The following is a 24,250-nucleotide window of genomic DNA, read 5'->3' on the forward strand; positions in this document are numbered from 1 at the left end:
CTGCCCCGTTGCTTAACTTCCGAGATGCAAAAACATCACTTCCGTTTACAATCAAGCAGATGGAATGGACTCTGTTGAGTCGGCAAAAGCCGGTAACCGGTATATCGAAGTATGAATTCATCAAATACCACAGTGACACCCTGTGGTAAATCTGGTATGAACAGAGTTTACTCTGAACATACCTGGACAAGGAAGGAAAAATCACTTGTATAAGATACCTTTCCATCCATCCATCACCATTTAACCCAGCACACGACAGACTCACTCTATGTATACGGGCGGATGAGTTCCGTATACCCCTACCACATATCAAATACAATTAACATCGACTCATTTCCAACGCTTAGTCCCACAGTCACTGTCATTCGACAACAGCAAAAAACTTATCCCGAAATATAGATTACCGTGCATCAGTCCTTTAACTCTCCCCGCGAATTTGGGCTTAAACCACAGCCTCTACGTGATCCCTAAGGAACCTCAACCAACTGATCAGCCAGAACAAGTACTGCGGGAAACTGGACATCCCAAGTACCGGATTATGTGGTTCTCTGGTTAGACCCCATGCCAAATCATTCCAAGGACTATCCCATTAGTGAAATGACCAGTTTATAGTCCCGGCAGATTAGAGTTCCTGGTAGCACATTTACCCAGGGATTACAATACACCAAGATGAGGGTCTTTCATCAAGGAAATATGACCCGAGGGGGGACTGTCGTGAGAGGAGTATATATAAGTTTGTCATTGCGTTCGTAATTTCCATAATATAATTTTTCTACCCTATAAAGTATATATGTTCTGTATCCTTATAGATAGCGGAGTTGATTAAGCAATGTCCGTCTGTCAGACAGACGGACTGTCTGTTGAAATCAATTTTCTGATTTTTAAAGTGACTCTATTGCTTAGATCTAGCTATTTTTTAACGAACCCAAAGTGAGTCTATCTCTTGTGTAAATAATATTACAGATTAAAATCATTGTACATTTTCTTTGCGTTACCACATTGTTTTTCATACATATTCATCCAGAGGCTTTAATAATTAACGGTTTTACTATGTTTAAATAATTTTTGTTAAAATTGTTTTGTAAACACTATAATGTAAGTGTATAAACATTTTATTATGTACAAAAATTACAAATCTACAATCTTATCTATTTTTTGGTATAACTTTACGCTTGGGTGCGTTTTACAAAATATATACATACATAAATATTCTCTAAGAATTCTACATTAAATTCATCACAGTATGATCATACATAGTGATTATAAGAATGTATTTAAAAAATTTTTAAGTTGGACTTTTTTTAAACTATAATATAATTACCTTTTAAATTAGAAAGTTTGAATAGGACGCATTCTAAAGTACCCTTCACTAAGTTTCAACATAGGGCTATTAATTGGAGAAATTCTCGAGAAGATACATTTTATTGAAAATGTATGTATGTGTAAAATGTTATGCTAGTATTCTAGACAGGTGTTCAAACTTTAAATTAGGAGATTGAGAAACGAATGTTTTGACAATGAAAACCCACACAGAGAGAACACTTTCAGTTGCAACAACCATATAAATTGTACATTAATTGATCTTTTGGTTGTGGTGAAATATTTTAGGTTTAATGCGTAAAAATTTAATTACAATAACTAAAAATATTATACATAAGTAAACATTTTGTAATCAGAACCATACAATTTGTTTGCTGCAACAACTGCTCATAGTTGCCACAGTATTAAACAATTCAAGTAATAAAAAGTAATTTGTTAATAACAATTTTATTTCTGTTACAAATTGAATGACAAACTGAAACATATAATTATGAATTTATGTCATGCTATTTAATTTTTGTGATGGTTTAGTGAGTGTAAAGATTACATACTTTTGTTGTGTCATAGAACTCAAATTTCTCTGCCTTAAAGAAGATTATTTATTCTTTCTTTAAAGAACAACAAACTTAAAACGTGACTCAAGTATAATTAGATAAAAATTATTGAAATAACACAAACATTGTTAACATTGTTTAAAAACCATTGTAATAAACGTCTAAAGCACAGACGCTTGTTCATAAATAACTATAAATTCGAACTTTACCGAGTAAATGTACTAGTAGGGTAAAATTTAAATAAGTCATCAGAGTTTATGTTTGTAATTTAGAAAACAAATATAAAAAAAGAAAAAATATATTTATGGTTTCATTTAATGTTTTTGGCCATTCATAAGAAAAAAATATCTACCACTTGGCTGTGGCAACAATAAATTAACATTTTATTGCGAATATCACATTAAGATGTAAATTTTAGTTAGTGTGGTCGCATATCATTACATTCGTACTGCCATCAGAGTTAAAATGAAGTGATATTTTATGTAAAGAGTTGTATGTAAATTTGCGATAAGAGAAAATATTTTTTTTTTAAATTGTTTTTGTTTAACTTAGAGGCACAATATGAAACATACATTTTGGCGAACATTTAGTAGATAAGAGATTATTTGGATATCTATGGAAAACAAATTTTTAGAATATTTAAGTTTTTAACGATTTTGACACCATGTAATTAGTACAGAAATATGTATGTATGTGAAAGTTGTTATAATAGCTTAATCCATAAACATACATATCTCAAGATATTTTCCAGGAACAAACTAGTTTCAGAACGCTTGATTATAGTCTCTACTCTATCTGTTTTTGGCGTTGAGACCAAGGAAGAAAACTCGAGAAAGTTAACCTAACTAAAACCGTTCGACGCAACGAGGTCGGAATAAAAACATGGGCAAGACAACTCCATATGGGCAACAAAAATATCGATTTTGCTCAGAATGGTCTTATTTTGTTTATTAGTGGCTAAAACACACTTGTTTTAGTCTGATCGGATAACGGAAACCTTTGCCAGAAATTTGATTTATTCAAAAATAATGGATAATAACATCTAATAACTTAATAACTTCTTGGAAGCGATCTTATTCCAATTATATCTGTCGGTCTGTACATTAGAGTGTCCCGAGGAATACAGTCTTTTTAAGAATGTAGGAATACCTCTCAGTCGACGAGTATGTATTAATGTAATGAAAACGAGAAAAATAAAAAATATTTTGTTGAATGGTATTTAGTTCCGATTTAAAATCCTGACCTCAGATGTAGTATTGTATAGTATTTGATCCAGCCTGTATCCTCAGGATATCATTAAGCTTAGACCCAGATATTTCACCAAGGTAACATATGAAGTAACTGTCAAGAAAAGAGTTTCTCAACACGACTCGAGCAGGGCATTCACAGAGAAGGTGGAAGATCGTTTCTTCCTTTTTCCTGTCTTTGCAACTGCGACAGTGTTCAATGAAGGGGGGCCCAAGCCGGCTTGAATGTCTGCCTAGTACCCAGTGTCCTGTTATTACTGCTATCGACCTCGATATATCCCGGCTACTTCGGTTTATAAGGTGTCTAGTGCGTTTCTCATTGAGGAAGGGCCACAATTACAACTTTTATTAGTGAAAGGTTGAAGATATGATTTGAGGCTGGTAAGGCAACACCAAACGACAGGTTCAACCTTAATTTTTTAGTATATCGGTAAAAATATCATTCATGTTCTGGGATGAGCGTTCATTAATTTAAAGGATTAAGTTTTTCGAAAGTCCTTTTTTATATAATTCCACATATAGACTATAACTTATACTTTCATACTTCAAGAAACATATGGTCTTTATTTATCGACAAAAAAAGAAATATTTAAATTCCCAACAGGTAACATAAAACCATTTGATTTTACATAAAGCCTTTAAATTATGACAATACACATATTTGCCAAGAAATTTTCATAATCGATAGTATATTTTTTCTTTTCTATTGGAAAAAAACTCATTCGTTTTTTTCTATATTCATAAATAACTTGATGTCCTTTATACGCCAATACAAAAGTATGAATCATTTCAAAATTATTTTCAATTTTTTCACTTTCATTTAAAAAAATCATCATCGTCTTAAAGGTTTATTCAACCGTAACAAAAACATTCCTTATTTTTTCATATTTCGCCAGAAAATAAAAAAAACAAACATCTTTTTTGATTTATAAACATTCTCGTACGAAGGAAGTGGTGGAATAAAGTGAACAAAAAAAAAATCCAAAGAAAAGAATCAAAATGAAACTTTAGAAAATACCAATAAAAAATTGGCTGGAAGACCACAAAGAACACATACCAGACATTGTAATATCCTGATATGAGTTTAACTTGACATACCTAAAGGCATTACTTACTCATATAAGAGTATGTGTGTATAAGGTATGTTCCTCCAATCTACTCGTATGCTGTGTTCCTACAAATTTCATTTTTGTATGAAACGTTTACTCCTTCGGTAAGAGTAAAATGTACATAAATACTCCTGGGTGCATTTTTTTGTTATTTATTTCCATTTTTTTGTATTCGACTTCATTCTAAATAAACGTTTATGAATAAGTTTATTTTTGGGTTTTGTTGTCGTTAGCTTACTTACCTTGAAGTGTGGTGGTCTTTCAGTCATGTCAATATCGTTATGAAGAATAAAGAATAAAAATGATTTAAAAGTTTGATGGCTTGTGTGGATGATAAAAGGCAGTTGTTTGAAGTAATGAACGCTATAATGTATTGATATAAAGTTTAGTCAATATATTTTAGAGAAATGTTTATATAAATTACATAGGTCATCAAAATTATAAAGAAAAAAAGGGAGATCAAAATATGTATACTTTCTAAAATTTTGAAATGATACTGTGTTGGTAAAAACGTTTTTGGCTATATTTGTGAAGTCATAACAGCGCGAGTTGATTCAAACTTGTAAGTTAATATATGGGGAATTTCGTGTCAAGTAACCCAACTTTTAAAATCGATGTCTTCCGATTTGGATGAAATTTGCACCAAGGTTAGTATTATGAGATAATAGGCTCTATTGACCAAGAACGGGCGAACTTAGGTCAAAGTTAAACATTGTGGTCATATAGGGTTTTATTCAAATGAGTGTAACTTTTCACCTATTGGTCCTAGCAAAAATTGTCAAAAGCAGTTCAGAATATAAGCTCCTTGCAATAAGTAACCACAAAGCTCTTAAAGGAAATGGTCTAAGCTTTGAAGAAATAGCTATCTGAACTCCATTGGACAATTTTTGCTAGAACCAATGGATGAAAAGTTACACTCATTTGAATTAAACCCTGTATGACCAAAATGTACAACTTTGACCCCCTCTAAGTCCGGCAGTTTTTGACCGATAGAACTGAAATTTTGTTTCAGACCTACTAACCAATAGTACTAAACTTGGTACAAATTTCGTCAAAATCGATTTTTTGAGAAATTACTCATATATTATAGAAGAAAGATGAAGATCGAAAGATCGGACTCTCAGAAGACATAGCAAATTTTATAAATAAAGGTGTATTCACGCTGGTACAACGTCTCAAATGTGACAAAAAACGTTGCCTTTTTTAAACTTAATGAAAGGATATCTCGAAAACCTGATATGATGTTTAAATTCTGATGGTTCAATCCTTACTTTTGAAATGTGATATCATCTCAAATGTCATTTTAGTAATATGTCCTATGTATAATTTCTTGTAAAGAGATATAAACTTCTAACCATTCGACGTTCATTTTGTACAAATATTTTTTTTAATGCCTTTTAGCCTTATAAATTTAAGCCAAGTGGTATAATACGATCCGAATTTTTATCGAAATTTTAAATTGTTCGAGAAATTTTTAAATTTTTATTTATATCACCACAAAAGAGGAAAATAAATCTGTAATTTCAATTTGAATGAAATGTCCCCAAATTATGCATATAAATATTCGTATACCAATTGGCTCAAAATCATGTCTGTCCGTCTGGGTGGCTGTACATCGAATTCTAAAGATAATTCGATAAAAATTGGCTAACACTATGTTCTGGTGAAGGACGAAGCCTATTGAAAATGGTTAGAATCGGTCCATTATTTCACCTAGTTCCGTATAACAGAACCCAAATATGCTTTTGTTAAATATACATAATATGTATCTCTATTTGAATAAAATCGGAATAAATATTTTTTTGAACTGATAACTGTGCGGATTTTTGGCTGATTTTGGGCTTCATTTGGCCCCAGCCTCCATACAAAGCAACCTTTACAAAACAAGTTGTTTTTTAGTTTTTAAGCTATCTAAGAAATTTTCAAGAAGATGTTTAATGTATTAATACTTTTTGAAATTCTAAGATTACAAGTAATATTTTGAGTGAAAACAGTTTTCCAAATTTTCGATACTAAAGGTACCAGATCCATCCAAAAATAACAATTTTTTATATAAAACTCAATTTTAGAGCAAAAATTCTAAAATCACAAAGTCAATATCAAAATAAAGCTATGTACAATGTACATACTTTAGATGGTCCGATAAGTTCTTAATCATTTTTAGAATTTCTTCAATAATCCAGGTCCTGTTATGGATATAGCCAAAAAACTAAAAATGGGCTTTTTCAATACTTTTTTGGTAATTGCTGGATTCCTGATAAGAAACTTATCTTAATTTTAGCATTTATAAACAATTTAAACAAATTCCGCCAAATCACAACGTAATGATTTTAGAATACATTCTCTTACATTTCACTTCAATCATACCCACCTTAAAAATATATTAAAAAGTAATCTTTATAAATAAAACAAAATGATTTGATTTTTTTTTCGTTTTTTTGATTTATTGAAAAAGTTGTTGATTTATTAATGTTATCAGTCCAAATAGTTTGTTACAAATTCTGTATTTAATTTTTATTTTAATAATTTTATTTTTATTAAAAAATTCTGTTGTTTTCTTTCTTAACATAATAAACTGAATAAACATATTTATGAGTATAAATGAATTTTATATGTATAAAAATAAAACAAAATTTACTTAATATTAATTTCAAGTAACATAAACATTTTCGTTATTAAATATTAATAATTATATTATTATTTTCAATGTTTTAAGAAATATTTATATTTATTTAATTGAAAAGTTTATTAATGAGGTTATTGACTTTTTAAATTATTGGACGGTTTTTAATTATAAAATATACCGAAATTTTAAGATTATTACTTGTTAAAGTAATTTTGGGAAGTTTATAAAGTTTTAATATAATATCTTGTGTTAATATATCTTAAAACAGAGTTTGCGATATATCGAGGGATTATATTTAAAACCCACTATTTTACTCTGTTTACAAGTCTTAAGCTAAAGTAAATTGACTCTGTATATCTGACAAACTCTAAATTTAATAAAAAATATTTTTTTTATTTTCAGATCTTATAATCTCTTGATTACTTATTGGTAAGTACTGATTCCAACATATTTTTCTTTAAAATATATAGTCCATAGTAGGGGCACAAAATGCAATTTTAATTTAAATCATCATTAGAATTTTTTCAGTATATATAAATTGTATATGTAAATGAAAAATCCATGATTTTTTATATTGTTGGGTTTAAATTGGTCCATTTTGATCGCCCAGTAGTAGTCGGCAAATATCACTGGAGCCTATTTACTCTGATAACGTCTTTCCGTTCCTCAATGTACATATTATACCACAGTTCGTTCTTAACGCATACATCGTACAAACTATTCGGGAAATTTATGGAAAATGAATTTATTGGTTATAATTCACTCTAGAATATCGGTATTTTGCAGTTTTGCATATACATATGTATGCATAAATCTTTTATCAACTAAAACCTGGATCGTTTCATAATTGACCATAACTCTCATATAAGTCCCACTTCAGGAAATCAATTAAATTAATGAAGTTCATTAACTGTATTAGAACAATATTCAAAACTAAAATGCTTTGTAGATATAAAAAATATTTCGGATCGACCCAACATTAGTCATAACTTCTATAAAAGGTCCACTTCCGAAAAACGCTTAAACGCACACAAATCATTAACAAATAATCGTATAAAATTTATCACGAATATCTTTTGTTGATGATAAAAAGGACTTGATCGTCATGATCATGATGTGTCAAATTTTATGTGATCAAAGAAGAGCCTAAAATTCTCCTTTTTTTTGACACTTTAAGACCTCTTATGCAGTTAAAAGTTGTGGCCTAACATGACGTTTTTCCAAATAAATACATCTAGGTCTCTAACGGCCCTGTTGTGCGATCTTTTACTATAATTTTCAAATTAGTGTTCCTTAGGGATGTAATATGTGGTATAACGTAGCTTTCAAGATATTGATTGGATCCGATTTGTATGAAAACTTCCAGAGTTCATCTCTTTAAATGCTCTACATGCGTCTAAATCCATTCGTACAATTATGTATAGTTGTACCCGCAATCCTGTGTGTCCACTCAGATAGGGCTCATTCAGATAGGGCCACTCATCCTGCTCATGTTAATCAGTAATAAGTTGATGTCTAAATGGATTACTGTGGAGCACCGATGTCTAATGATGGGTATCGGATAGTTTTTAGAAAATTATCAAAACGGGAGCAGGGTAATATCTCATGTTTTTATTTTGAATATGTAAGTGTATTTTAGTAATTAGGATTTAGGATTATGTGGCAATAATGCTAACGATTAATATGATTTCTTTATTATATAGGTTTCTGTTCTGATGTAAACTTCCTTAATAAACTTTTCATTTAAACAAATATAAAAAATTTTTTAATGACTTAAAATACTAAACAAATTATTACTAAAAATTACTACCATTACAATATTTGTCTGCATTTAAATTTATGTTTTTTTTTTATTATTGTATCCATTTTGAGTGTGTGAGAGAGATAGTACGATTATAAAAATATATATTATGTATTTTAATTTCGACATTTCGATATGAAAAAGCCATTAAATTTTATGTAAATCGATTAATTTTAATTGTTAAGGTTCAGTTTCACAATATTTCAATAAAAGTTGATTTTCGAAATAAAAAATGGCAGTAGAGGGTGCACACCATTAAAATTAAAAAAAATATATATAAATTTATGTCCCTATTCGCTTAATCTTTAAACTGTTGAGCTTATGCATTCAGTTAAGTTTAGTTAAACCAAATCTTGTGAAAGTGATCCTTAAACAACAGTTTACATTATATAAAAGTATAAAATGTTTTTGTATATAATTTGTTTCTTTTATTATTTTTTTTGTTTATTTATGTTTTTAGTTTTATTAGTCTTTTGATAAGTCTAAAGTTTTACTTTATGCTTGAGTTATAAAATTTAGGATGTATGTATATTTTGCAATTAATATAATGTCTATCATTATTACCTACACATTACATTGTGTGTTTGTTCTTTTGCAAAAGAAAAAAAATCGTTTTATTAATATGGCTTTTGTTTGTTTTCTTTAAGATTATGATATAAGTCCAATATTATTAATATTAATTTAACCTGTTTTATTTTACCTTTTGCTTTCGTAGACAATCTTCTCACTTTTTGTCTTTAATTTTTTTAATATTCTCCTCTTTGTTTTCTCTTTCTTTTACGCTACAATATTTTTATAGTATGATGGTTTCTTTTGATTCTCTTTTATGACATAAAATCCTTTAGGTTTGCCATTACCCGAAAAGTATTTATTAAAACTGTTTTTATTGACCGCACTGGCTGGTGCATAATACGTTGGTGATTTACGTTTAAGAGATTTTTTATAGCTCATCATTGAATCTTGATTGTAGGATTTTTCAATCGAATCATTTTCCCATGGTTTTGACCATGTTGGTATATTTTTTATATCAATCAATTCTTCGACTTTATTCGGTTCGATATTGGCAACGTTGGGAAAACGTTGTTTATCTTCGAGCATCTTTTTAATGACCGGTAAATTCCAATGATAGATACGTCCTGGTTTGCCATTTGAATTAAATGGGAATGAGACCTAAAACAAAGAATGAGAATACAAAAAAGAACAAAGAAAGCTTGTTAGATTTTATTTATGTGTAAGTGGTTAAGGGGTAAAAAGGTAGTAAAATGGGATTAATATAAAAATCCGGAGGAAAATTTGTGTCAATTAAATCTGTCCCTTTGGTAAATAAATGGTTACTGACCTCTCAACTACAATCAAAATCGAACATAAAGAAGAGTAAGAATGAAATATAATTCATCTTCGTGAGAAGGGTATAAGACGAAAAGCTTTGCAGGCCTTATTACACAGTGGTAATTTTACACAGGCTGAGCTGTTAGGCGACTCATCGCCGCCCCTTTGTGCCTTGCAGAGAATACGCTGGTGGCAATTTTCGTACATAGTTCCGCCGATCCATATACAAACACTTTGTACAAGTGCTCACACTATCTAATCTCTGAATAATACTTCAGAGATTCAAAAATATCACTTCCCTTTATAACTACTCATATAGGGTGGCCTCGGCATCAGCATCTAGACACATAATCGTTAGACCGAAATACGAAAACCAAATCAAATAAGCCAAATACAAGTTCTTACTCAGAGAGAACACACTGTGGTAACTCTGGTATGAACTGAGTAAACCCTGAACCCTCACTTTTATAAGATACCTTAAATCCATCATTTGAAGTTTACGGGCGGTTGAGGCCAGCATACCCCTTTATCCATCACGTATCATATAGATTTAATACCAACGCTTAGCTCCACTCCTCTGCGGAGTATCTGTTGTCTTTTTCTGTTCCAGAAATATAGATTTCACCGTGTATCAGTTTGGATTTAAACCACAGTCACTACGCGCAACCCTCTCCAATAACCGAAAGTTAAAAACTCTGCCCTGGCTCTCTGCCACCTCGAGATTATAGTCCCGGTAGACTAGAGGTACTGGTAGCGCCACTCTTTGCCCTGATTGCAATTACATCAAGATGATGGATGTTTATTAAGGTAGCATGTCCCGGATGAGATGAGAAGGGTTTGTGATTCCGTTTTATACAATTTATATAATTTTCCGATCCCATAAAGTGTGTATATTCAGGATCCTTGAAGATAGCGGGATTGATCTCTATGTTTGTTGAAATCGATTTTCTTAAGACCCCAGTTATCATCCGGATCCAAGTCTTCAATAATTCTATCGGACATGATTTGGAGAAGTTTCCTATTTAAAATCAGCGAAATCGGTCCATTTAAGACATTAGTTTTCAATGTAAGTTTTTGCTGAGAATAGGCCGAAGTATCGGATTATATAAAATTCTCCAGAGTTATGGTGGAACCTTCTAGTAAGTCAAAGAAATTTACTTAATGTTCCAAACCATCTTCTCTATATAAAATCCTTCACAGGAAAAGGGGTTATTTCTTTTAGCATGTTGCAGGTTTATTTAGCTTTTTCAATTAATCTTCTTTGTTTTAAAATGCTAATAAGTAACGTTTCAACCCTTAAGCTGTTGTTTCTACGTGTGTTTGTACTTGCATCCTTTCTGTTAATGTTACGGTCCATAAAATATGGTTTTTCAATTTTATTGACGTAGTGGTGTAACAAATTTTAATTAAACCTTTTCACCGATAACCATCAATTGTCATAAGAATTTATGGGAGCACTTAAGGGCAATAATCAACTCACCTCTGACTGTTTGCCTTTTGAAAATAACAAACAAAAGCTATAGTAATATTTATATTAAAGCTTCATGTGAGGAATTATATTGCATGCAGCATAAAATTTATTACTTTTTTTAAAAAAGTATATGTAAAGGCCTTAACTTTTAAATTTTTAGGAATTAAATTAAATCAACATATTTTAAGAATAATCAAAATAAACCGTGAACTTTTATATTTCTTTAAATATTTTTATGCTTAAAAATATATCATAGTATATAACTATTCAACCCATTGTGCAGTCGACTGGCTACCAATTTCTTTAAGAACCACAAAAGGTTACTTTTAAAACAAATATCTATTTTTAGATAGAACTTACTAAAGCTACATGAAGCTTTTCTTTATTATTTTTTTTCCTTTAACACATAAATAAGTCAAGGTTCTTTTCAACATTCATACTAAGTATTGTGAGCAACACTTCTAAGGTAAACTACCATTAAGCATTTGCTACAAACTTCAACACCACCGCCAACTTAAACATCATCAACAACAAGTGTCATATAGAACCCCAATAGTGAAACATTCATACCCATTCCGTGTGATACAAGATGATGCAGAGACTATAGTGCGTGCGTGTCTATGAGTAGTCATCCCATTTAAAGCATTTACATTATTCTATTCTAAAACCAACTACTAAAACACGTACTTCATGTGTGAACATACAGTTGGGGAAGTTTAATTAGGGTATGTAGGAGTATTTTGCATAAACTGCTTCTTGGGAAAAGGATCGATGATTATAGATGGGTTGTCACCTTGTAAACAATAAAAATTTTGATCTACAAAATCTGAACAAATTTATAAATAGTTTAAGAAATTTGAATAGATCGTTCAGTAATGCCTTTAGGTATCGACTTTTATCACACATAAATGAATCTAGCTAAGCTGAGCCAGTTTAGGTTTTATGATACGTTCGCAATTACACAGGCCAAAAAATTTTTAACTTTTCTAAACGACTGAGCAGGGTTGAATGCGTTTATATAGATATCGTGTCATAAACTTTGACAAAACCCCATTTTTGACAATTTTTGAGACTTTATAACAGAGCGAAGACGCCCTTTTCAAGTTTACTTCATGATATATCAAAAAAAAAAAAAAACAGATGAAGTGGATCTGAGGACAGATTCGGATTCAGCGCTGATCAATCCTTGGTCTCTGGTTGTCTATTTTTTTCAAATTCTTTTGGCATGTGTTATCGACCGCTACCTCTGACAAAATTAATTAGATTTGTGACACCATGATATCATAGTTTGTGCTTTAGTTGAATATTATATAAAAGTGTTGAATATTCTGTGGGAAGGTCATACGATCTGACATAATGCTAGTATCCGGCCTAGAGCATATAGTGTCCAGGACTTTTACGTTAAAAAAGGACCAGGCCATTTAAATTATTGATATCTCGTCCATTGAATATTATTTTGTTCAAGTCGCAATTCAGGTCTGCCATAAGAATTGATCTGCGCCTCGATAACAGTGATATTATTTCGTATAACTGTTAAAAGTTATGCGTTGCCTACATTATCATGTTCTTTCATTTTACCTCAAAGTGAGGTTATGTTTTTAACGGGTGGAAACCATTGAAACTCTTAAACTTTTAACTGTTGGAAATAAAAAATGCTCCGGGACTCCAACTTCCTATATAGTAGGTTTGGAGGGGTTTCCCAGGATCAACTTAGTAATTTTAGTGTTTGAACCATCGTTAACATAGCTTTAAAAACCAACAAAATCCTATATTTAAGGACGACAGTTTATTGAACATATTTTTCCAGTTTAACTTCCCTTCAACATATCAAGTTGACAAAGTGTTGTCTGAGTAAATGCAATTAAGAAGACATTTCTTTGAGTTGGGAACCTTAAGAGCAGTAACACGGTAGATATAAATATCCGTGCTCTTGCGATATAATTCTCGCGCCCTAAGATCATGTCGAAGGACAATGATTGCAGATTTCTATTTCATTTTTGATATAACAGTTCTATTAAAGCTTGGACTAAGTTAGTGCAGGTTTTATAAGGTCCGTCTGATAGTACCATGGCTGATGAGATCATTATTCTTCTTATGGATAGCAGAGTCGATCTTTGGAAATCCCAAGATATCTTACTGGACAAAATTGGATCAAAAAAGGATCATTGCATTATCCAGATATTCGGAAATTTTGATTTTGAAACCACAACCGAAAAATTGTGGTTATATCGCTTTTGTTTATCGGTTTCTATCCCATACGCTCAATCCTTGAATATACTTGAAGGATTCTAGAGAGAAGGACCCAAGCGAATAGAATTTCAGTCAAACTGAAACTGACAATTCCCGACCAACATTTACTACAAATTTCTTAAAATAATGCGCAAATCTTAATAATGAACCTGTACAAAATATAACCCATTTTTAAATTTCCATCGATGTTTGAGAATATCCAACGTGGTATGTGCTTAAAATTGATTTAAAGAAACGAAATTAATATTCAAGGCTACTTTAATACATGATTTTTCATTACTCTGAGTTATTTTTTTTTTCATCTTATATATACATTTATTTCTTTTTTCTAGTCATGAAAAGAATCTGTTTTCATTCTTTGTAAAGATTCGTCGTTGGTTTCATTTTTAGCATTTTATTTGAGTGGCCAATTAAAATTGTAATTTGTAAGATGTTTCTTAATGTCTGTTAATATACTGCTAGTTTGACTTCGGTACAAGAACTAAAGTATTCATATCGTGGTTATTCCTAAATTATTTTTTTTAATTCAACAACTATTCTACAGCGCTACTTTTAACGATAGTTTTTAGTTGAAGTTGGTGTTGCATAAAGCAGCAAAAAATTATAAATGAAAAAAACTGCGAAAAGAACAAATAATGTAGAAGAAATATTATCTTTCAGCACCCAGCATCATCAAACATTTTTCGATGAACACAAACTGTTTTACTATTTTTGTTAAACAGTTTTTAAGTTGCTTTTTTCATCTACTGCTTCATCGTTTTAGTTGTTAATGATTGTTGCAAAAGTTTTAGTTTTCATTTTTGAATTCATGGGGCGCCAATTAAATTTTACTAGTGTTCAGCCGAATCTTGATCGGTGCATGAATAAGGGGAGTAATAATAAATATACATATATTCGGCTAGAACTGATTGTAGAGTTCTTTTAAGTAAAATAACTTGTTCGGCCGTACGTTAATGTCCTGTTTAATTGCTGCCATTTAGAAGTTTTTGTGAGTAGCCATCATAAATAGTAGTCATTTAACTGGTTCCTTATGTTCAGATATGAATGTAGACAACCATTTGCAACAGATTGTCTTCTAATTTTTATTATGGCTATTAAACACTCTCAGTTGCCATACAAATCATTGTGACTATTATGTTTTTGCAAAGTTCATTGCAATGATTTTTAAAACAGAATTATAAAAGAATGTAAATACAACAAGTTTCACTTATTTTTATATCAGGTGAATTTAGAAAATTTAGTTTTGACATTTCTTTTGTTAATTTCCCGGAAATGATCACAAGGTCTGCAGCAGAGATACAAGCCGAGACGGCTCAAATCGGCGGCGACTGGCCGCCGGTAATATTTTGCAAGCCGCGCCGCCGCCGCCTTCTTTTGGCTCAAAAGCTAAGGCGGCTTAAACGTAGCCGCTGATAAAGATTAGAATCACACATATATTTCAGAACATAATTTCACCAAATTGAATGGAGATGCCACTATTTTAAATTCTTATGGCAAATTGAAAAGAGTTGCCACACAATATTGTGCTAATATTAAAATAGTGAAAACTACTATAAATGTCCATTTTTTGCAGAAAAAAACTTATATAGACAGGTTTCTATGTAACAGACTATTATACAAAGATTTTCCAATATAATAAACCTTATAAGGTCAATTTCTAAAGAAAATATTAAATTGAGCCGACAATTTAGCCGCCGCCGATATTTTCTGTAATAAGCCGCCGCCGCCGACCCAAAATGGTTGCGCCGCCGCCGCCGTTCATTTCCCATCGGCTTGTATCTCTGGTCTGCAGATTATCCAGGATTAGGGTACAGCTAAAGCTCAGCCATTCATGGATCAATTTTCTTGGTTGTTATTGCAATTGTGCCGAGTCTGATATATTACTGGTATATATATTCCTCTATTCTAACAGTTAGAGGATTGACTCCATACGAATGCATTCTTTGTCATTCTGTGCAACATGTTGTCACTATTAGTAAAATCATTATGGCTCTATTATCGGACTCGTATAATATTGTTGTTGAAGATAATTTGTATTAAATAGCAGTAGTACATTTCATTATCGTATAATTACTTTATTACACTTGAGTATTCTTTTTAAAATTTATAGCGACAATAATCCGCTAAACTAGATATATAATAATCTTAATGCAATTGGGGCTTAATCCCTTTGGTTTTTGTTTATTAATTTAACATTTTATCTTATTTGTATTAATTAATTGTTTTGTTATTTTACAACGTTTGCAATATATCGAAATGTTGATACATAGTAGACCCATATTAGATTCTATGACTATCTAGCCACGTCCGTATGTCTGATGTTCACACGATAGGGCCTAAACGAGAGGAGCTAGACGGCGTAAATTTATCAGAATTGAAAATTATTTCAGTTGATATTCACCGAGCCTATAAGTGGCCCCCGGATTTCAGTTAAAAAAACCTTAAATATATTGATTATTGTGATCATTAAACACATGAACCCATGAAACGATCCGTTTATACGTATTGGCGTGGAATACTGACCGAAAAGAAATGTGGACTAGTTTAGTGCTTAGGTGCATATATGTCAATTAAAATCTCTTATACCTCTTGGAATTATATTTTAAAGATAAAACAAATTATATTCTTATAAATCCAAATATTTGCAAATTTGTACTTTTAATGTTAAGGTGGAACTGTCCAAAATTTAGTTAAGGGTTAAGTATATAAAAATATTAGATGAAAAAAGATCTTAAAATTGAACCGAGATTAGATTTCATAAGCTAAGCCTCCGAAAAATTGATTTAGACATATACCGCTAAATGGAAACTACAACTTTATCAGTCTAATTCAGGTACTCCACTCAAGTACTTATAAGAACTTTTCATAAGCAAAGTACAATAGTACTGACTTTTTATTTCTGCAGAATATTCTGACTCCAAACAGCATAGAGCCATATTATTTTCTTGTGTAGCAAACAAAATATTTTTAATGTATCATATAAAAATTCAACTCACATCTTTTAAATGCACTTCAACAACATGATCATAACGTTTTGTTACTTATTTCAAACGCGTAAAACAATCGATGGAAAATATGCCAGTCCCACGTTCAAATCGAAAAAAAAAATATTCTACCGACATTCATCCATTTATTCGTTCATTCATGCAGTCTCTCTCATCTTCTCACGAGTTAAGAAGAAGGTTTAAAAAATACAAAAACTAAAAGAAGAAACAAATCGAAATTTGTAATCGAAGTGTAGTCAGTCGATGATAATAATGATGACAATGATGAGGTTGCTGATGGTGTTACTGATGTTCAAGATAATGAAACTTCAATAGAGATACTATATACAATACGGATACGTACGATACCGTAGTACGAATGAGTGAGTGGCATGAACAAACATTTTGCAACATAAGAAACGTGTGTTTGCAATTTGTTGATGGTGAGAGCAGCATCAGCACACTTTTTTTCGTTCATTTTTTTTTTGTGAGTTTGAGAAAAAATATACCTCTATTGAACTGGTCTGATGTTTATCTTAAAACTTGATGCGCAGGCACTATTACAAAATACAGGCATAATATGCGTTTTAATTTATTTTTTTTATTCTTGTGATATTTAAGAAATTTCTGGAAGTAATTTTTCGGTGGGTGATTAAATGTTGGTGGAGTATATTTAGTCGTACTAGCAATTTTTGGCCATTATTTTTAAATTTTAAAGTATTTCAAAATCACAATATCTGTTTAACATTTTTCATTTGGAGTCGAATTAAATTTAGTTGACCCTTTTGTATATTATGGATCATTATTAGTTTCTATGCTGAAACCAAGATAGCGCCCATATGGGATGAGCTAGAGGGCTAATATTTTTCATAAATATTTCTTTGTTTCTTTGAACTTAACTAGAATAGAGCAGAATTGTTATACCTAAATCGAAATATTGATCCTGACCCATTGTATATTGGGGATCCTTATTAGATTCTAAGATGATCTCGCCATATAATCCTGTATGTTGTAACTAAGATAGGGCCCATATGGTAGGAGCTAGATTGCTGAATTGAACTAGAACTGAACTAGAATTGAACTAGAACTGAACTAGAACTGAACTAGAACTGAACTAGAACTGAACTAGGACAACTAGAACTGAACTAGAACTGAACTAGAACTGAACTAGAACTGAACTAGAACTGAACTAGAACTGAACTAGAAGAACTAGAACTGAACTAGAACTGAACTAGAACTGAACTAGAACTGAACTAGAAACTGAACTAGAACTGAACTAGAACTGAACTAGAACTGAACTAGAACTGAACTAGAACTGAACTAGAACTGAACTAGAACTGAACTAGAACTGAACTAGAACTGAACTAGAACTGAACTAGAACGAACTAGAACTGAACTAGAACTGAACTAGAACTGAACTAGAACTGAACTAGAACTGAATCTAGAACTGAACTAGAACTGAACTAGAACTGAACTAGAACTGAACTAGCTAGAACTGAACTAGAACTGAACTAGAACTGAACTAGAACTGAACTAGAACTGAACTAGAACTGAACTAGAACTGAACTAGAACTGAACTAGAACTGAACTAGAACTGAACTAGAACTGAACTAGAACTGAACTAGAACTAGAACTGAACTAGAACTGAACTAGAACTGAACTAGAACTGAACTAGAACTGAACTAGAACTGAACTAGAACTGAACTAGAACTGAACTAGAGCTGAACTAGAACTGAACTAGAACTGAACTAGAACTGAACTAGAACTGAATTAGAACTGAACTAGAACTGAACTAGAACTGAACTAGAACTGAACTAGAACTGAACTAGAACTGAGTTAGAACTGAACTAGAACTGAAATAAAACTGAATTAGAGTCTTGTAGTTCAAATCCTTAATTTCAGGAACCAAAAATATGAATCGAGTTAAAGTTTTTTTTTTTTTGTAAAATTTGAAGTGGGGATTATCAGAAATTATCTCTAATGTTTCTTTTCGATGGGACATTTCTATAGGAACTATGTGAAATAATCATCCGCTACCCCGATGTGCTCAAATTCAATTACATATGTAGTTCATTATAGGGGAGTTCATAAATTTCGTCAGAGTCTGTACATTAAGAAATGTTTTTACAAATTTTACAACATGCGTCTAAAGTTTTTCCCTCTAAGAGTACCTATATAAAGAACATGAAAAATGCTTATTAAATACAACAAAAAACTTGTTTACCTTTTTTCCGTTAGCATCCTTAGTTGAACTTGTATCATCCTTAAGTACATGAGGTACTAAAGAATTTTTTTTATCCACCGATGAGGCAATAGAATTTGGAGATGATGCCGATGAGGATGATGAGACTGTTGCAGTGCCAGACGTAGATGGTTTAGGATTGGTGTAATAATACATATTTGGCGGTAATTTTATAATAAACATGTGTGAATCATCTGGTGAAGCATGACGTCGTGATTCGATGGCCAAACGTTTCCGGTTATGACTGTTGGGTGCCTTGACTTTAGTAAAACCCAATTTGCTGTAAAAAAAAATACACAAATATAAATGTACATAAATATGTATGTATGTAGTGAGAAAAATTAAATATTTGTTAAGAAAAACTTACAACTACTATGTACAACTAAAATGTTGTTTAGTTATTTTAGTTAAACAAGTAAAATCTTGTTTTAAAAGCAATAACTTTTACACAAAAAATGATGAATTTCCAACATAAATTATATGCTGACTTTTTAACTACGTCTAGCCTTTATAGAAAAAAGTCATTGTATTTAATTGGAAAACGTTTTTTTTTAGTTAGTTCTTACTCGTGCTGCCTTTAAACTAGAGAATTAAAAGCAAAGTGTGTTTTTAAGCATACACCTAAATCTTATTTTTTCACTTCCAACTACTTCGCCATAAATTAGTTGGATTCATTATACGAAAAATTGGAAAAAATAAGTAAAAAGAATTTTATACATTTTTGCAGCATAATGAGGCACGAAAACGTGGCCTTCTCTCAGTTGTTGTTATCTCAACTGGCCATTACCACTATTACATCATTCTAATCAGCGAAATTGCAAATATGTCAGAAAATGCTCGCTTATGTCATTTCATGTTTTAACAAAAAATATTTCTGCTGATGCTAACATTTTAAATTGCACAGAAAATTTAACAGATGTTAAGTCTGTGGATACTTGGTTCATATAAATAATAAATTAATAGTGGGGCATATCTTGGTTATATTAACCGAATAAGAACTAGAGCTGAAGTAGTACTGGACTAAAACTGAACTAGAACTGAACTAGAACTGAACTAGAACTGAACTAGAACTGAACTAGAACTGAACTAGAACTGAACTAGAACTGAACTAGAACTGAACTAGGACTGAACTAGAACTGAACTAGAACTGAACTAGAACTGAACTAGAACTGAACTAGAACTGAACTAGAACTGAACTAGAACTGAACTAGAACTGAACTAGAACTGAACTAGAACTGGACTAGAACTGGACTAGAACTGGACTAGAACTGAACTAGAACTGAACTAGAACTGAACTAGAACTGAACTAGAACTGAACTAGAACTGAACTAGAACTGAACTAGAACTGAACTAGAACTGAACTAGAACTGAACTAGAACTGAACTAGAACTGAACTAGAACTGAACTAGAACTGAACTAGAACTGAACTAGAACTGAACTAGAACTGAACTAGAACTGAACTAGAACTGAACTAGAACTGAACTGAACTGAACTGAACTAGAACTGAATTAGAACTGAACTAGAACTGAACTAGAACTGAACTGAACTAGAACTGAACTAGAACTGAACTAGAACTGAACTGAACTAGAACTGAACTGAACTAGAACTGAACTAGAACTGAACTAGAACTGAACTAGAACTGAACTAGACTAGAACTGAACTAGAACTGAACTAGAACTGAACTAGACTAGAACTGAACTAGAACTGAACTAGAACTGAACTAGAACTGAACTGAACTAGAACTGAACTAGAACTGAACTAGAACTGAACTAGAACTGAACTAGAACTGAACTAGAACTGAACTAGAACTGAACTAGAACTGAACTAGAACTGAACTAGAACTGAACTAGAACTGAACTAGAACTGAACTAGAACTGAACTAGAACTGAACTAGAACTGAACTAGAACTGAACTAGAACTGAACTAGAACTGAACTAGAACTGAACTAGAACTGAACTAGAACTGAACTAGAACTGAACTAGAACTGAACTAGAACTGAACTAGAACTGAACTAGAACTGAACTAGAACTGAACTAGAACTGAACTAGAACTGAACTAGAACTGAACTAGAACTGAACTAGAACTGAACTAGAACTGAACTAGAACTGAACTAGAACTGAACTAGAACTGAACTAGAACTGAACTAGAACTGAACTAGAACTGAACTAGGATTGTACTAGAACTGAACTAGAACTGAACTAGGATTGTACTAGAACTGAACTAGAACTGAACTAGGATTGTACTAGAACTGAACTTAATTATTTTTGTATTAGAGTATGATTACTTAAACTAAAATGTTTATACTCACTTTAATAATTTTCTATTTAAACCATGAGCATTTTTTCCCGATTTGCGAAATTTTTTTGTGCGATGTTTATTTAACTTAGTCACATCGACGCCGCCAACGCCGCCGCTTTCTGTATGTTTCTTATTTCCCTTGTATTCCTGATGATGCATGACATCCTGTTGTCTTGACGTTTGTCCTTGTTGTAGCTGTTGCAAGTGCTGCTGTTGTTGCTCTTCTATTCGTTGTTTATGCAAGTTTTGTTTATCCTTTGATGGATTCAGTCTTTTAATTTTATAAATGGTTGATTGTGCGGCTGCTGTGAATTTTATATCCTTTTTATTATTTCGCTCTGCCGTTGCTGCTGAAACAGCTGAATTTTCCGTCTTTTCACACTGAACACGGTGTGTGAGACTTAAAAGGCAGAGTGAACTGTGTTTAGACCAGTAAAATGGAGATTAATGAAAAGAAAATGGGGTAAAAAGAAAAGATTGTAATTATTTTAATAATGTGTTTGTAATTAGTTAATTAATGTTTATTGTATTGTGTACAAAGTGAATATAAGAATCTCTGTTCTCTATTATTAGATATCCTTGAAATATTATACATTTAGTATAAATAATTATTTGGTGTTAGAAACTAAATACTATGTGTTGGCAGCAGTCGTTACTGCAATTAAATTAAAAAGGGATTTAAGTTCTTTTTCGCTTAAAGTCAGGTGTTGGGTAAATTCTGATCATTTAATAAAGCGGAAAGAACACTAGTTTTTAGTACCGGAGAATAATAAAAAAATTCAATATTAATGTTAGTATTGTGATAAAATTCTCTATAACTAAGTTTCATTATGTCATTATAATGATAATTCAATTCAAAGCTAATTTGCAAAAGATTTTCTGTAATATACTTCAGAGTATATTTTTTAAATGGTACTTTTCACAAAAGAATTGATCCTACTTTTTAATTTCTAAATGTTAATACAAAAATTTGGCGGTATCATTTAACCTTTTTTAGAACTAAGTTTTGTGGAGATACTAGAATATTTAACATTATTAAGAGCTCAAAAGCAGTTAGGTGATATATGTATAAGACCGATCAATTGTCTTGGTCCTTGGATGGAGAGAAGAGTAGGTACATGCCTAATGTATCTTGAAAATAGCGAAATGTAGCGTGCGCACAAGGTTTACATGTACACACAGACGGACGGATGAAAGAACGGACAGACGGACGGGCATAGCTTATCGACACCGAAAGTGATTCTGCGCCGATTGTTATAATTTAATTTTTGAAAATATCTATATGAGTGTGCTGAGGACCTGAAAATCTATTAGGGTCTTTTTGGAACTTTTTGCTTTTATATATTTGTAATATAAATTTTGGAATAAGAACCGATTTAGAGATAAAATTTTACAACAAAATGTTTATAATAATGAAATCTAATTTCTAAGTGTAGGGTATCATATAGAAGAGTGTGACGGACTATATGTGTTTACTTACTTTTTTTTATAATATTTTAATAAAAACTAGCAACTAATAATCCCTAAAAAATATATTTGCTCTATGTGTATAAAGTAATACAGTTTATTTATAGTCTGTGATTCTTCCGTTTTTAAAATAAAGGATAAAGTCCTTTTACTACATACAGATTCGTACAATTGTGTATACATTCATAGAAAAATCCGCAAATGTAAAGAATTTTTCGTTAGGCAGCTGTTTGGTGGTCAATTCTTATAAAATATTTATGTACATATGTGCGAAATCGTATGTACATAATGTATGTATGTATGTATATAACCATATAAAACTACTTACTATATATTCATGTACAATGTTCATATAAATCGAAAAAAGATTCAAACAAACATATGTTGCAAATGTTGCAGAATTTATTGTATTTAATTTACTTATAGTTGTTTTTTATTTTATTTTGTGGCACAAGTAGCAACATTATTTTTTCCATGAAAAAAAAAACCCACCAAAGCCTCTGTTATAGAGTCTGACTTCCTTTTCTGGTTAGAAATTTAATAAATATTATTTTATAAATTTATACAAACATTTTTTTTTTCATTTTTTCTTTGAATCTTTAAATGTTCAAAGTTTATAAATAATTCTGCAATAAAGAGCAAAAAGAAAAATATTTTTATATAATTTTTGAAATGCTAAACACGTACAATAAATAGTATGCGGCATTTTATTTTTATTCTGTTTATATATTGCAACTTGTTTTTGTTGCAACTTTATGCTACTTTTGGGGCATACAAATATTTTTAGTTTTTTTTTTTATATTTTTTGTAGTTTCTTAAATTTTATGCATTATTTTATAGTCATATTTATGCATTGACTTAAATAAAAAAAAAATATCAACATGAAATAAACATTTTATTGAAAGAGTAAAAAATCACAATATAAAGATAAAAACTACATGGTAGTCATTATCAGTAGCATCTTAGGCGGTCAATAGTACATTCAATAAAAAGCCATACATATAGCATATTTTGCAAAAATGTTTATGCTTGTTATGTTGAAAACCATTAACACTTAGAGAAAATGTATATTACATTTTTCATCAATAACCGATTTTTAGACTATAGTCTGAACTACCGTCTAGTCAATAGTCTGCACTATAGTCCGGACTATATCCTTGTCTATAGTCTTGACTATACTCATATATATGTACACATATAATGTAGTCTATGATCTGGACTATAGTCTGGAATAAAGTCTAGTCTAGGCAAAGTCTATAGTTTAGTCTATTGTCTGAACTACAGTATAGTTTATAGTCAATACAATATCCTTGTCTACAGTATTGACTATATATATAGCGTACTCTTTTAACTGCGCTAGTGTTTGGTCCGTAAAGTTCCAATAGTTCGGACTATAGTCTAGTCTTTAGTCTGGACAATAGACTTTTTTATAGTCTAGTTAATAGTCTGGACTATAGACTATTATATAGTCAGAACTACAGAATATTCTATAGTCTAGTATACAGTCTGGACTATATACTATTCTAAAGTCTGGTCTATAGTCTGAACTATC

The 24,250-nt window shown here is 31.2% G+C and overlaps 1 protein-coding gene across 3 annotated transcripts in view; it reads right to left on the reverse strand.

Moving 5' to 3' along the window:
• Nucleotides 1-7,174: 7,174 nt before the first annotated feature.
• Nucleotides 7,175-24,250, reverse strand: part of LOC119605773 (serum response factor homolog A) — a 29,678-nt gene continuing 12,602 nt past the window's right edge. For all 3 annotated transcript variants that reach the window (XM_037959091.1, XM_037959079.1, XM_037959085.1), the window contains exons 3-5: nt 21,242-21,649; nt 18,916-19,213; nt 7,175-9,827 (exon numbers count right to left, since the gene is read on the reverse strand). In XM_037959091.1, coding sequence (XP_037815019.1) covers nt 9,435-9,827; nt 18,916-19,213; nt 21,242-21,649 — 1,099 coding nt within the window. In that variant the 3' untranslated portion in view covers nt 7,175-9,434. The remainder of the gene's footprint in view (nt 9,828-18,915; nt 19,214-21,241; nt 21,650-24,250) is intronic.

This window comes from Lucilia sericata, unplaced genomic scaffold, assembly GCF_015586225.1.
Source record: "Lucilia sericata isolate MDLA Ls3-8-SP2 unplaced genomic scaffold, ASM1558622v1 Contig000015F_arrow, whole genome shotgun sequence".
NCBI lineage: Eukaryota > Metazoa > Arthropoda > Insecta > Diptera > Calliphoridae > Lucilia > Lucilia sericata.